Source organism: Muscardinus avellanarius (assembly GCF_963383645.1).
Source record: "Muscardinus avellanarius genome assembly, chromosome: 5".
Classification (NCBI taxonomy): domain Eukaryota; kingdom Metazoa; phylum Chordata; class Mammalia; order Rodentia; family Gliridae; genus Muscardinus; species Muscardinus avellanarius.
The window spans coordinates 30089990-30103311 of NC_137790.1; the positions used below are offsets into that span (position 1 = coordinate 30089990).

Here is a 13322-nt window from a genome sequence, read left to right on the forward strand (position 1 = left end):
TTTAATACTTTAATAGTTTGTATCATATATTAGTACTATTATGCTTAACATATATGATTTAATTTCACTAATAGGTTGTAAAATAGAAGAATCAAACACTTATTAAGAAAAGCAGCATAAATTCAATATTTAAGTTTTCAGTTAATTTGGTAAGGCCTGTTACAATCAGTGTTTCAAAGTTATTCCTTTTTTGTGTGGGTCTGGGAATGGAACCCAGGGGAATTCGACCTCTAAGCTTCACCCCCTGCCATATTTTATATTCTTTATTTTGAAACAGGGTCTCACTAAGTTGCAGAGGGCCTCACTAAGTAGCTGAAACTGTCCATGAACTGCGAACTGCGCTCCTCCAGTCTCAGCCTCCAAAACACTGGGATTACAAGCGTGCATCACCACACCTGGCTGTGATTCTTCTTACCTTCTTTTACCATTACTACCAATATACCTTTTGTTATTAGCCATAATCTACATAAAACTACATATTCAGAATTACTTGTTTGCAGAAATATTAATTTGAAAATTATAGTTATTGAACAAAAATAGTTAATAATGGTGGGACAAGTTAAAATATCATTTAATAGTTGATTATAAACAGAAAAAGTACACGCAACAAAAAGTTTCTAAACTTATAGGAGGATTAGACTTTTGTAACTGGAAATTTGAATCACCCATTCTCAGTATCATCCTCTCTTAATCAAAGCATCTGAAAATAAAATAGTAACACACAATTTGCTCAAGGAAATTACTTAGGGTAAGGATGGCAAATACACGAAACATATGTAATCTGTATTTCCTGATTTATCTCCTTACCACTTTCCCCCCAAACACCCACTCTATGTGTAACAATTGTTGACAGGGTAAATCATGGCCTCTTTAAACCTGGAAATGGCTCCAGAACCCTTCTCAAACACAACTCTCCACAGGCTTTTAAAACTATTAATTAAAAACTTCTTTTTGGTTTGAGGTTGCAGAGATAGTTGATATAGACAACAGAAAAAACTAGTGAAATATTCTTGTACCAAATTTGAAAACACTTTTTATGTGAAAAAAATGATCATGTTCACAAGACATGATATTTCACTCTCTCCTTTGGAAGTATGGGAGGGGATTATATTAGATATTAGATATTTTGTTATTTCATCATTAATTTAGCTATCAGCATCTTTGGATTTGGGGATTTCTCAAAGATTCTTTCTGCCAACAACTACACAATCTCTAAAAGTAATTTTTGAATGTAGCTAAACAAATTCATATTATATTGATTTCAGCGAATTTAATGCTCATGATATGTGATAATTTTAATGTATTGTTCTATAGACTATAAATAAGTTATAGGCACATACACATAAAATCCCTATCACACACTAAGTTTATCAGTATTGTTCAAATATTTGTAAATGAAGCGGTATAAATTTCCCAGTTGACATCTATTATACATCTATAAAGTATCTTTGTTTTATGTAAAACTATAATTTCCTTATAGTAATTGCAGTTATATTTGTGTACTTTCATTTGAACATATCTCCATTGAGCTCTTATGGGATGAAATGATTGAGTCAATGGTACCCACAGAGTAAAACATTTCTCTAGGATAGGTACTTATTTTATTCATACTGAATCCCTGACCCCAAGTCCAAAGTATAGCCATACATGCCACTTAAGTTTGTTCATGCCAAACTACATGATAAAAAAATCTTATATTCTCTAGTTAAACACCAGTAAATTATTTTTATCAGATGTGACATGATTAAGTTATGATTACTATTTGTATAACTATAAAACATTTGCTATTTGATATTTAACTTAAAGAATAATGTAGGACTTCTTATCTGCTATAGTTTTTTCTCAAATGTCATAACTAGATTTGTTTTCTCTAAAAATGATACAACACTTAAGTTACCCTTAAGGTAATCAATGTGCACTGAAATGACATCAGTAAATAGCTTCACAGGGAAGAGAGGCCTTGTTCTTGTCCTTGGCTGGGATTGAGTAGGTGGATGAAAAGAAGACTGACATTCCTGGAATGAAAAACAAAATGAGCAAGGGTTTAGCAACATACCTGAATATATCCATGCTAGTCAGAAAGGAATGTGAAAATTCGTGCTTGAACAGATTGACGAACATCGTTAGTCTCTCTACCTTGGAGAGTCATGAATATGCCATATCTTGAGTTTGAGCTTTATGTTGTAAACTAAGAAAGAGCTTCTTAAACATTCTGGACCACAGTTTTCTCCATTTACAAACTAAAGAAATACTGCAAAGGGATAGTCATTCAGTGAAATAATTACAAGTCAGCTTGACATGGAAATTGACACATAGCTTCCTCTCCGTAACCACCATGACCATTTGGAGTAGATTTTGCATTTTGAAGGAAAGAATGGATGATAAAATGAATACCTTAGGAAAATTTGGTTAGATGCTGGAAAGGCAAGAATTTGAAGATGAAAGAGTGAAATTTGACGCATTGGTTCAGGAATTAACATATATTTTCGTAAACACTAATTGGAGAAAAAAGTTCTTCAATAAGATTTGGGGAAAAAAGCCAGGTGTGGTGGCGCATGAGTGTAATCCCCGCACTTGGGAGGCAGAGACAGGAGGATCGCGCAGGTTCAAAGTCAGCCATGCTGGCTTAAAAGACCCTGTTTCCAAAAATAAAATATAAAATAGGTCTGGGAGTGTAGCCTGGAGGTAGAAGGGCTTCCAGGAACCCCAGTACCACCAAAAAAGATTTGAAAAAAATATTAAGCAGATGCGGAAGCTAGAAGTGTGTGTATGTGTGTGTGTGTGTGTGTGTGTGTGTGTGTGTGTGTGTGTGTGCAGTGCATTGCATGTTGTGTTGTGTGTTCAAATGCCCCAAAGAAAGCAGTGAGAAAATTCAAGTTGTAACGGCGTAAGAGGAAGGTTCAGAGGGAGGTCAAAACAGATTTCCAGGAACCGCAGGACAGAAGTAAAGCTTCCTTTGGCTTATTCACCTTCCAAAAACAGGTAGAATGTGACTGTGAACTACATAAGCTAGAAAAAGTATTTCCATGCAGAAATTCCTGAAGATTCCAGGAAAGTGGTAGCACAATGAAAGAATTCCAGGAAGATCAAGAAGGAGCATTTATTGTCGTTCTTTATGAGTTTAGTAGTGAAGAAAAGAGAAAAGAAATAAAAATTTTGCAACAAAATAATATAGGAGTGACTAGGCCCATTAGAAGTTTTCTAGTAGGGAAGTCAATAATCTGAGCAGGTTAAGGTTGTATGATTGTGGTCACTTTTTAAAGCTTTTTATTTCTTTTATTTTTATAAGTTTTTAAAGAATGTGTTATAACAAATGACTCAGCTTTTGCCACGTTATGCTTTTCACTTGAAAAATAATATTTAAGAGATATCCACATATTATTTAAGAACTTTCAATGAAAAAAAATAGAATATTATTATTTCTATTCGGTTTATAAAAGCATAATATGACTTAGTCTTTGGGTGTACTGTAAAAAAATTATCTTTTGTTACTGAGGGTTGAATACATGGGCATTCTCCCTGTGAGTTATAGCTCCAGATATTTTATATTTTTAAAATTTAAAGCAGGGTTTCATTAAGCTGAAGAGGCTGCTCTCTAATATACAATACTCCTGTCTCTCACTCCCAAGTAGTAGCACTATAGAAGTGTACCCATGGGCCCAGCTTGGATGTAGTGTAAATAATAAGACTGATTGTAAATTATGGGAAGGTATAACAATGTTTTAAACATTTGAGGATTTTTAAAAACGTATCAAATGTGTAAATGTTTTGTTATATTGAATAGAATGACATGAATAGCCACTTTCGTTGGTTATGGGTCATTCTGTCTTGTTTTTTTTCTTGTTTTTTTTTTCCATTTAGGTATTCTGTGAAGCACTTTCAATTAGCAGAGAACATTGTAGTGGGACATCAACTTCTGAAAGTAAAGTTTTAGCATGGAAATGGGGACTAAACGTTTAAAAACCACAGTAGACTCAGATTCTGCAATTCCTTTACATATTTAGGAGTTGACTTGAAGGCAGCACATCAGAGAGATAAGTACACTCGCTTTCTTCTCAGAAGCCACACGTACATCGAAAACCTGTAGGGCACTGATACATGTCTAAGCTTTGGGTTGTCATTGTCCAAGGTTAAAATGTTAATGTGGAAAGCAAGATTTTTCCAGTTCTGATTGTGCTTTAGACGTTGCTTCTCTTGACACCCCATACAACTTCCATGGGCACCACATGATAGTGTCATTATTTGACACTGAGGCAATTCTAACAGATTATTTTCAGTGAGTTAAATTTAATTCACACTCTTCTAAAGATCTTAGCACCTGAGTTAGTTAAAACAATTAAATCCTCGAATGCTTTTGGATAGTCTGACAGGCTTATTGAGATTTAGTATTTCATAATAGAATATTCATACAAGGGTGTGCTGAAGCAGAATTCTGATCTTCAAGAGCATATTACTAACCAACACTTGGTGAGCAATATTTAGAAGATGTGAGAACTTGTTGGCAGAGCGTGTGTAATTTTTAATTTGCCAGTGTATTTCAAAGCGCTGCAGATGTCTGACTCACATATGCAAATTTTTCTTTGCAAAAGACCGTGAAACTTTTCCACCAGTGACTTACCCAAACATGAAACAATGCTGAAGACATAGACCCCCCCAAAGTTGGTAGCTGGTAAAGAAAGAAAATAAAGGCCAGTTGTGATTTTTGCCAAAAGCTTGATTCACACTTCTAGAGAGGAAGACTAATACTAGTTTTCCTGCAAGTTGACAAATGTAGGCTGGTCGTTGTTTTAGGAAATTTAATTAGTTCCACTTCTTGTCAAGCTAACTTGCCACATCTCCCATCCTGATCAGACAGCATGTTTATTTGAAAGAAAGATCAAAATTCTGTAATGAAATAAAGTTTTTCTTTTTTTCTTTTTTTTTTTAGTACTGGGAATTGAACCCAGGGGCATTCTACCTCCAAGCTACATCCACAGCTCTATTTTATTCTTTATTTTGAAACAGGATCTCACTAAGTTGCAGAGGGCCTCACTAAGTAGCCGAGGTTGGCTATGAACCTGGGATCCTCCTGTCTCAGCCTTCCAAGTACCAGGATTACAAGCATGTACTACCACACTCGATTCAGAATATAAAATTAAAAAAAAAAAACTTTTCCCGAGTTGTAGTTTCTACAACAATTTCCTCGTTGAGAAGGATTAAGTTATTTCTAAGAAACTGCTACCTTTATATCTTAAAAAGATATTCTATAATTTATTAAAATTTTATGTGAGCAGGGCGTGGTGGCACACGCTTGTAATCCCTGTGCTTGGAAGGCAGAAACAGGAGGATCACGCAGGTTCGAAAACAGCCGCGCGGGCTGGCTTAGGAGATCCTGTTTCCAAATAAAAATGTCAAAATAGGTCTGGGAGTGTAGCCCGGAGGTAGAAGGGCTTCCAGAAACCCAGTACCACCAAAAAAAAAAAAAAAAAATTATGTGAAATTAAAGAAGAGGTATAATTAACAAAAAGAACAATATTACCTTCAATTACTTTATGATATTTATTGTGTTGTGTAGGAATATATATATATATATATATATATATATATATATATATAGTGTTCAAATGCTCCAATTAAAGCTTGCTCAGCACTGTTTTTGTGGAAGCCAAGTAGACTATATAGAGGAGTGTAATCTACACTCTGTAATCATAGATAAAATTCATAATTAATTAAAAACACCAATGTATAAAATAGGTGCACTAAAATGAATTTAAATTCAAAAACTTAATTTTTTCTTTCAATGGCTATACCTTCAAGTAACTATAAATTAAGCAATATTATGATTTTTTACAAATAGGTTTCTTAACACAGTTGAGACTATTAATTATTTATTATCTTTTAAACTAGGTATTATACAATATCTTATTTTAGAAAATTCCAAGCATTTGTAAAATAAAGAGTAGTACAATTTATCCCATATACATACTATCCAGCTAATCATTATACAATGGTCAATTGTGTTTCTTCATTATGCCCCCCCACTTTTTGCCCCTCATTAGATTTTTTGGAATTAAAAGGAAAATATTTAAGTACTTCCTCAATAACATCAAATAATCATTTTTAAATTTTCCTTAGTTGAGTCAGGCGTAATGGTCCACGCTTGGAAGCCCAGTACTTGGCAGGCTGAGACAAGAAGATTGAGGTGTGAGGCCAGCCTCAGCTACTTAGTGAAGCCCTCTGCAACTTAGACCATGTTTCAAATAAAGAATAAAAAATAAATAAAAGAAGAAGGCTACGCCAGGCGTGGTGGCACACACTTGTAATCCCCGCTCTTGGGAGGCGGAGACAGGAGGATCGCGCTGGTTCGGAGCCAGCCTTGCTGGTTTAAGAGACTCTGTTTCCACATAAAAAAATGTTAAAAAATAGGTCTGGGAGTGTAGCCCGTGGGAGTGTATACCGGAGGTAGAAGGGCTTCCAGGAACCCCAGTACCACCAAAAAAAAAAAAAAAAAGAAGAAGAAGGCTGGGAGTATAGCTTGGAGTTAGAATGCCCTTGGGTTAAATCCCTAGTATTGCAAATAAATAAATAAATAAATAAATAATAAATAAATAAATAAATAGCTCAATTGTCTTTTGGATGTTTTTGGTATACTGGTTTATTTGATCTACATCTAAACAAGATTTACAGATGACTGTATTTGGTTGATAAAACTTGTAAATACTGTTAATTTCTACTCTACCTACCTTCTTTCATTGTCCGGATTTTTCTTTTTTTTTCTGATTGACTGAATCCTCTTGGCTATTTTGTTACATACTCCTCTGTTTCTGTATTACATGAAATCTGGTCCTTAGATACAAAATCTTAGTGTGATTGTTTTTCCCCCCTTCTTTCTCTTCTCTCCTCTTTCATGTCCTTCAGAGAATATTTTCATAATGGTATTAAGTGTTTTCATCACCAAACACATATCCTTGTTGTCTCTCTTTAGTGTCCATTGATAATCCATTATATTTTATTAGGTGTTTGCAAAAATGATAATTCTATAATTTCATCATGCTTCATTTATTAACTAGAATATATACATATACAGAGCAATTTCCATGATCAGTTGTTTATGCTAAAATATAATTCATATAAAAAGACATATTAAATGTTTAAGTGTTTCTCCTTACTTGCCAATTTTCATATACAACTATAACATTCCTCAAGATAATCACATGGTCACTGGTACTTTTCTTTTCAGTATAATTATGAACCCTTGAATATTAAAATGTTTTATAAATTATTCTTACATATATTAAAATTAGACTATTTTTATACAATCTGCCTCACAAAGAATTTTTAGTATGCCCTCTAAATTGTTTTGGAAAATTTGTGTTATGGTATCACAAGAGGTCCAAGCTTACCTTCTATATTTTCTGTCTCACTCCTTGAAAAAAAAAAACCTGATTCTTTTTAAATGAAAGTGCTTGGTGTTACTATCTGAGCCCTATAACATCAGTTACACTAGTTTGTAATTATTCCAGATTTTTTCAGTAGGCAGAACTAGAAAGTATATTTAAAATAATTTTTTTAAAAAAATATACTTTTAGTTGCGGGGCGTGGTGGCACACGCTTGTAATCCCTGTGCTGATCCTGCAGGTTCGAAGCCAGCCATGCTGGCTTAAGAGACCCTGCTTCCAAAAATAAAATAGGTTTGGGAGTGTAGCCCAGAGGTAGAAGGGCTTCCAGGAACCCCAGTACCAAATATATATATATATATATATATATATATATATATATATACACACACACACACACACACACACACACACACACACATATACTTTTATTGGTGCATTTTAATTTTAATTCTATATCATAGTGAGGGTCAATGTGATACACATATGCCTCTATATCCTACCTCACCCTATATATGCTAGTGAAAATGGTAATGATACCTTCCTATATGGACATAGATTTATTTGAAATGTTTTCTTTATCAAACCTCCTTCTTTCCCTCCCCAGTCTCTTGACTATTCTACTGGTCTCTTTTTTCTTTATTTATCTTAAGTCCCTTTTGTTTCCTATTTTTTTTCTAGCTTCTATATAGGAGAGAAAATATATGATCCTTGACATTCTGAAACTGGCTGATCTCAGCATAATATTTTTTAGTTCAAAACCATGTAAATGTTCTGTATATTCATAAACTAAATTAAATCAAAATAAAAATAATCCCTAATTCTTCAAAATTAAAGTGAAATAAAGAAACCTAATTCCGTATTAAATTGGTTAAGAGAGAAGAATTCCAACACATTGGAATAGATTGCTTTTTTATTTTGATTTAATTTATATTATAATTCTTTGGAACATTTACATAGTTTTGAAGCCAAATCTAAAAACCAAGGTTTATCCAGAGAATTATATATATTTTTCTGCCTATTCTACTTTTTATTTTGCCTTATATCTCTAGGCACAAAAATATAAACTTACCTAAACTAAAACACATATGTATTTCCACATTGAAATAAATGATAGCCTATCTGTAAATTCTTTTCCATTTTTTTCCACTTGTACTATATCATAGAGAGCATTCAATTGCATTATGAAAAGATGTATTTTATTTTTTTACTGCTGCATGCATTTCCATTGTGTGTATTTACCACTTGTTATTAAACCAATATTCTTGATGAAATTGAAATTTGTAGCTATTTGATAAAAATGGTTCAGTTAATGTGGGTGTAAATCAATTCAGATCCAATTGTATTTCTGGCATAAACACAGAAATTTAATTGCTAACACAAAGGGTAAACACGTGTAATTTTGCTATAGATGTTGCCAAATTTTCCTCCCTAATCATTATTTCATTTTAGAAGTGAGTTTCTATTTGCATAAGAAAAGACTGTGTTTATTTTTTATTTTCATGGGGGTGGTTCTGGGTATTGAATCTAGGGCTTTATCAATGCTAATCATGAGCTCTAACACTGAGCTACATCTCTTGTATATATTTATATGAAGCATACAGACCAAATATGATCTAATGTTAATATAAACTAAAGAATTATCTAAAATGTGAATTTTTTTACTCAAGCTAATTTTTCTGTTGATAGCTATTTGTTTATATATTAGGTTTGTCTTGACGGGGCTTCCAGCACTAGATAGTTGCAAAATCTGATCTTTTATGTATATACAATACAAAGTTATCCATATTCTCATTTGTTAAGGATTATTATATAGAAAGAATATTTTGCTTTCATAATGAAAAGACTAGTCAGTCTTTTCACCAAAAATAACTTATCTGTAGAAATTATGTTTGTTCTTTATTCATACCTCAAAGTAGAAATTAAACTCCTTTCATCATAAGCTATAACCTATAAATACATTATGAAACTTCAGAAAGTCACTAATTTAAACTATGGAACAATGAAGTTTTGAAAATATCCTCTTCCTCCCTTAGATAAATGTCTTAAGAGTTTCCTATAAAGTATTGATACACTCCTCTAGCTTAAAGTTGTCCAGTGATTAGCAATGAGATGACTGACAAAACCCAAAGTAATAGTCTTCTATCTTTCTAAACCACTATACCTCAATCCGCTTTTCTTCATTGATAGGCTGGGGGGGGAGAATTAATTTTCAAAGGTGGTGACTATTGATTGCTTAATGGAAGAAGATAGCGTAGAGAAACGCTGAAGCAGGTCTATTTTATACCCTCCTGTGCAACAGGACCCATTATCCAGCAGTGGAAATCATTCTGTAACTCTCATTAATATTTAAAAGGCAGGAGGCAGGCTACAAAATTGCCATAGGCATGGGCTCCAATAAGCCATAAGAATAGTTTTAGGAATCTAAAGAGTAATAGGTTTCTCTGTATTCAGATTATTCATAAGCAGGACAACAATACCCTCCATCCCCTCTGTCATCTCTGAGTGACTGTGATTGAAGGAAATACCTATTAGGCTACTAGACTACTAGACGAATGCTTTGGTTAGTCTCTTTAGGTTAGTAGGCACTGCATGAAAACATGTGGTATTCTCCAGTGTGGATCTCAATTTCAGGCCTTCCTCTTCTCTCACTAGAAGTAAGGAGGGCTGAAGGGCTTATTCAGCAGGGGTGGCAAGTCAGCAAAAGGCGCTAATTGTGTCTAACACAGCCATCATCCTTGGGGCAGATTCTGTAGCACACTGACTGTCAAGCTAAGCCCTTGTCACATGTCAGGATCTTTTTATTTCAGTTCATTTAAAAGAGAACAAGGAGTTTTAAAGATAGCTGATGGGGAAATGTGTGTGTAAGAGTGCTGCTAGGACTGGGAGACTTTGAAGCTGACGCAAACTGAAATGAATCATGATTTCTAAGAGGACAATACAAGGTCTTACAAATTACTGACCTCAGTTATTAACTTTTTAAATTACCAGGTTAATTTTTTTTAGTATAATTGGCTTGTTTTTAAAATATGGTGAGTTTGAAATGAGATAAAGTTCTTAAACTAGAATGTAATCTAGTTTTTTATAGATTTATAGGTACACAAAGAACGTAAGATCAGATATCTATCATCCCAAACAACTAGTAAACTTAAACATAACATGAAGAAATATCAATTTTTTGAATTAGTGACTAAAGAATTTTTTAAAATGTGTTAAAGAGAACAATTTACTTTGTAACATATCAGCAGTATTTATAGTCACCTACCTAGACTGACTTGCATAAGAATAAAACTTTAGACTTGCAGGCAAAAACTATCCAAGGAAATAGTCTCTTATTAACATGTTGAGCATATTCTCAGAATCAGTGGAAGAAACTGATGCAGAAGCCTCATCATAATTCCATGTTAAATGTGGAAAAATTCAGTTTGTCTCCAAGTCTCACCCTGTGAGAGCCTAAATGCTACTTTCAGTTTATTAGTAGGTCTAGTTGTCTGTATTCTTTTTTTCTCTACTCAGCAAAGAATTTCATATGATCAAAGTCTAGAAATGAGAGCTGGGTGTGATGGAGCATGCCTCTAATCACAGTACTTAGGAGGCTGAGACGAGAGGCTCTCAGGTTTACGGCCAGCCTTAGCAACTTCGTGAGGCTGACAGCAACTGAGTGAGACCCTTTTTCAAAATAAAAAAATAAAATGGGCCTGGTAGTGTGGCTTAGAGGTAGAACACACCTGGAATCTACCCCAGTACCTTCCTCCCATAAAAGAGCTAGAAATGGGAAATACACTGTGTTTATTTTATTTATTTGTTTATTTTTGTGTGTATGGTACTGGGGATTGAACCCCAGGGGCATTCTACCTCTAAGCTATACCCCCAGCCCTATTTTATTTTTTATTTTGAAACAGGGTCTTACTAAGTTGCAGAGGGTCTCACAAGTTGCTGAGGCTGGCTATTAACCTGCGATCCTCCTGTCTCAGCATCCCAAGTACTGGGCTTGAAAGCATGTGCCACCACACCTGACTTTTCATTTTTGCTTTTATAAAAAGCATGATTTGCCGGGCATGGTGGCCCACGCTTGTAATCCCCGCGCTTGGGAGGCGGAGACAGGAGGATCACGCAGGTTTGAAGCCAGCCGCACTGGCTTAAGAGACCCTGTTTCCAAATAAAAATATAAAATAAAATAGGTCTGGGAGTGTAGCCCGGAGGTACAAGGGTTTCCAGGAACCCTAGTACCACCACCACCAAAAAAAAAAAAAGGATGATCTTTATGAGGCATAGTGGTGGTTCTACTCATGTGCTTGTTTTTTATTTTGTTTGTTGTTATTGGTTGAATGGCTAGTTGGCTCTTTGGTTGGTTTGGTAATACTATCTGTCACTATATACTGGAAATAAGTTAAAGAAGTTTAGCTCATTTAAAGAAGGCTCATTTTTTGAATTCACAGACTCTTTAGATGCTACTCTTAGAAGCAAAAGTAGCTGAATATGGTGGTGCACACATGTAATCCTAGTACTAGGGAGGTAGAGACAAGAGGATCCAAGGTTTGAGACCAGCCTCAGCACTTTTGAGAGACCCTCAGGAATTTAAGGAGAGCCTGTTTCAAATTAAAAAATAAAGTAGGGCTGGGGGCATAGCTCAAAGGTAGAATGCTCCTGTGTTCATTCCTTAGTCTCAAAAAAAAAAAAAAAGAGTGGAAGTTATACTGTAAATCAAAAATTACCAACCAAGATTTTTCCAAGGTACTTAACACTATAAAGCATAGGAAGATATTGTATCAACTGTAAAGATTAAAAGGTTAATACTTATAACTTCAATGCTTTTAATATTCCAGATATTCTTATAGCCCACTATGCAAGACAGTGCTTGTTAAATTGTAATCAAATATATTTATTAGTTTCATTACCAAAGTTTACAAAAAAAAGTTTCCTTTTTCTTTCTAATTTTACAGCGCAGTAGCAGTTTTGGAAATTTTGATCGTTTCCGGAATAACTCCATATCAAAAACAGATGATTCAACTGAGGTTAGTACTTTATCCCATTTCTAGGAATTTTGTACAAAATCATATTATAAAAATTATGAAGACATTATCACTTTGACAAAGTATAGTAAGAAAAATATATTTTGAATTCATAACCTTACCTACATATTTTAAATAAACAAATAATTATTTAGTACTTAGTACAATGCTGAACATTAAGGTAAACTACTAAGATGCCTAAGAGATATTTGAGAAGGCAGAACATAAATTTAAGAAGATTATTACAATTTAAAGTAACACTAAAAATTTTGAATTTTCTAGGGATTTTCATCATAAAACAATATATATGTGTGAGTTATAAATGTTTTACATTAGTAAGCAATTTAGTGGCTGGGCTATAAATTTGTTAAGAAAAACATATGGCTACTAAATTACATTATCAAGTTTTTTACTATGCACATTGAAATGTCCCACTGGTGACCATTATACACATTTGTAAACAACACACATTTTTAAGCTTAAGAAAAGTTTCTCATAAAATTAAGTTTATATTGTACTATAATAATAATAACAGCAATAGTAATATATTTAATTGAGAACTTACCATGAAGTAAGTGCAATGTAAATACTACTTTCCTATAACATAGGACCTATTAGTATTTGTTCTGTTTTATTATTGAAGAAATATACTTGCTTCATTGAGTAAAATTACTTTTATATTATAGAGCTAATAAATGACAAAGATAAATTCTGTTATCTCATAAAATTGTGGCTATCTATAATAAGTGATTAATGAAAGGCACAACAACTAATAAAATAGTACAGAGAAAGCCAGGAGGCATGCATGGTGGCACAAGCTTATAATCCCAGTTCAGTACTTTGGGAGGGTGAGACAGGAGGATTGAAGGTTCAAGGCCAGTCTCAGCAAGGTAGCTAGAATCAGAAAAATAGACCCAGGACCCTGTTTCACAAA

General features: G+C 33.8%; 1 protein-coding gene across 1 annotated transcript in view; it reads left to right on the top strand.

Moving 5' to 3' along the window:
* LOC308263221 (SAM domain-containing protein SAMSN-1) overlaps positions 1-13322 on the top strand; it is a gene marked incomplete at both ends in the record, with an annotated part of 62244 nt that overhangs the window by 12405 nt on the left and 36517 nt on the right. Inside the window, one exon of the mRNA XM_080696133.1 lies at positions 12320-12391. Coding sequence (XP_080552259.1) covers positions 12320-12391 — 72 coding nt within the window. The remainder of the gene's footprint in view (positions 1-12319; positions 12392-13322) is intronic.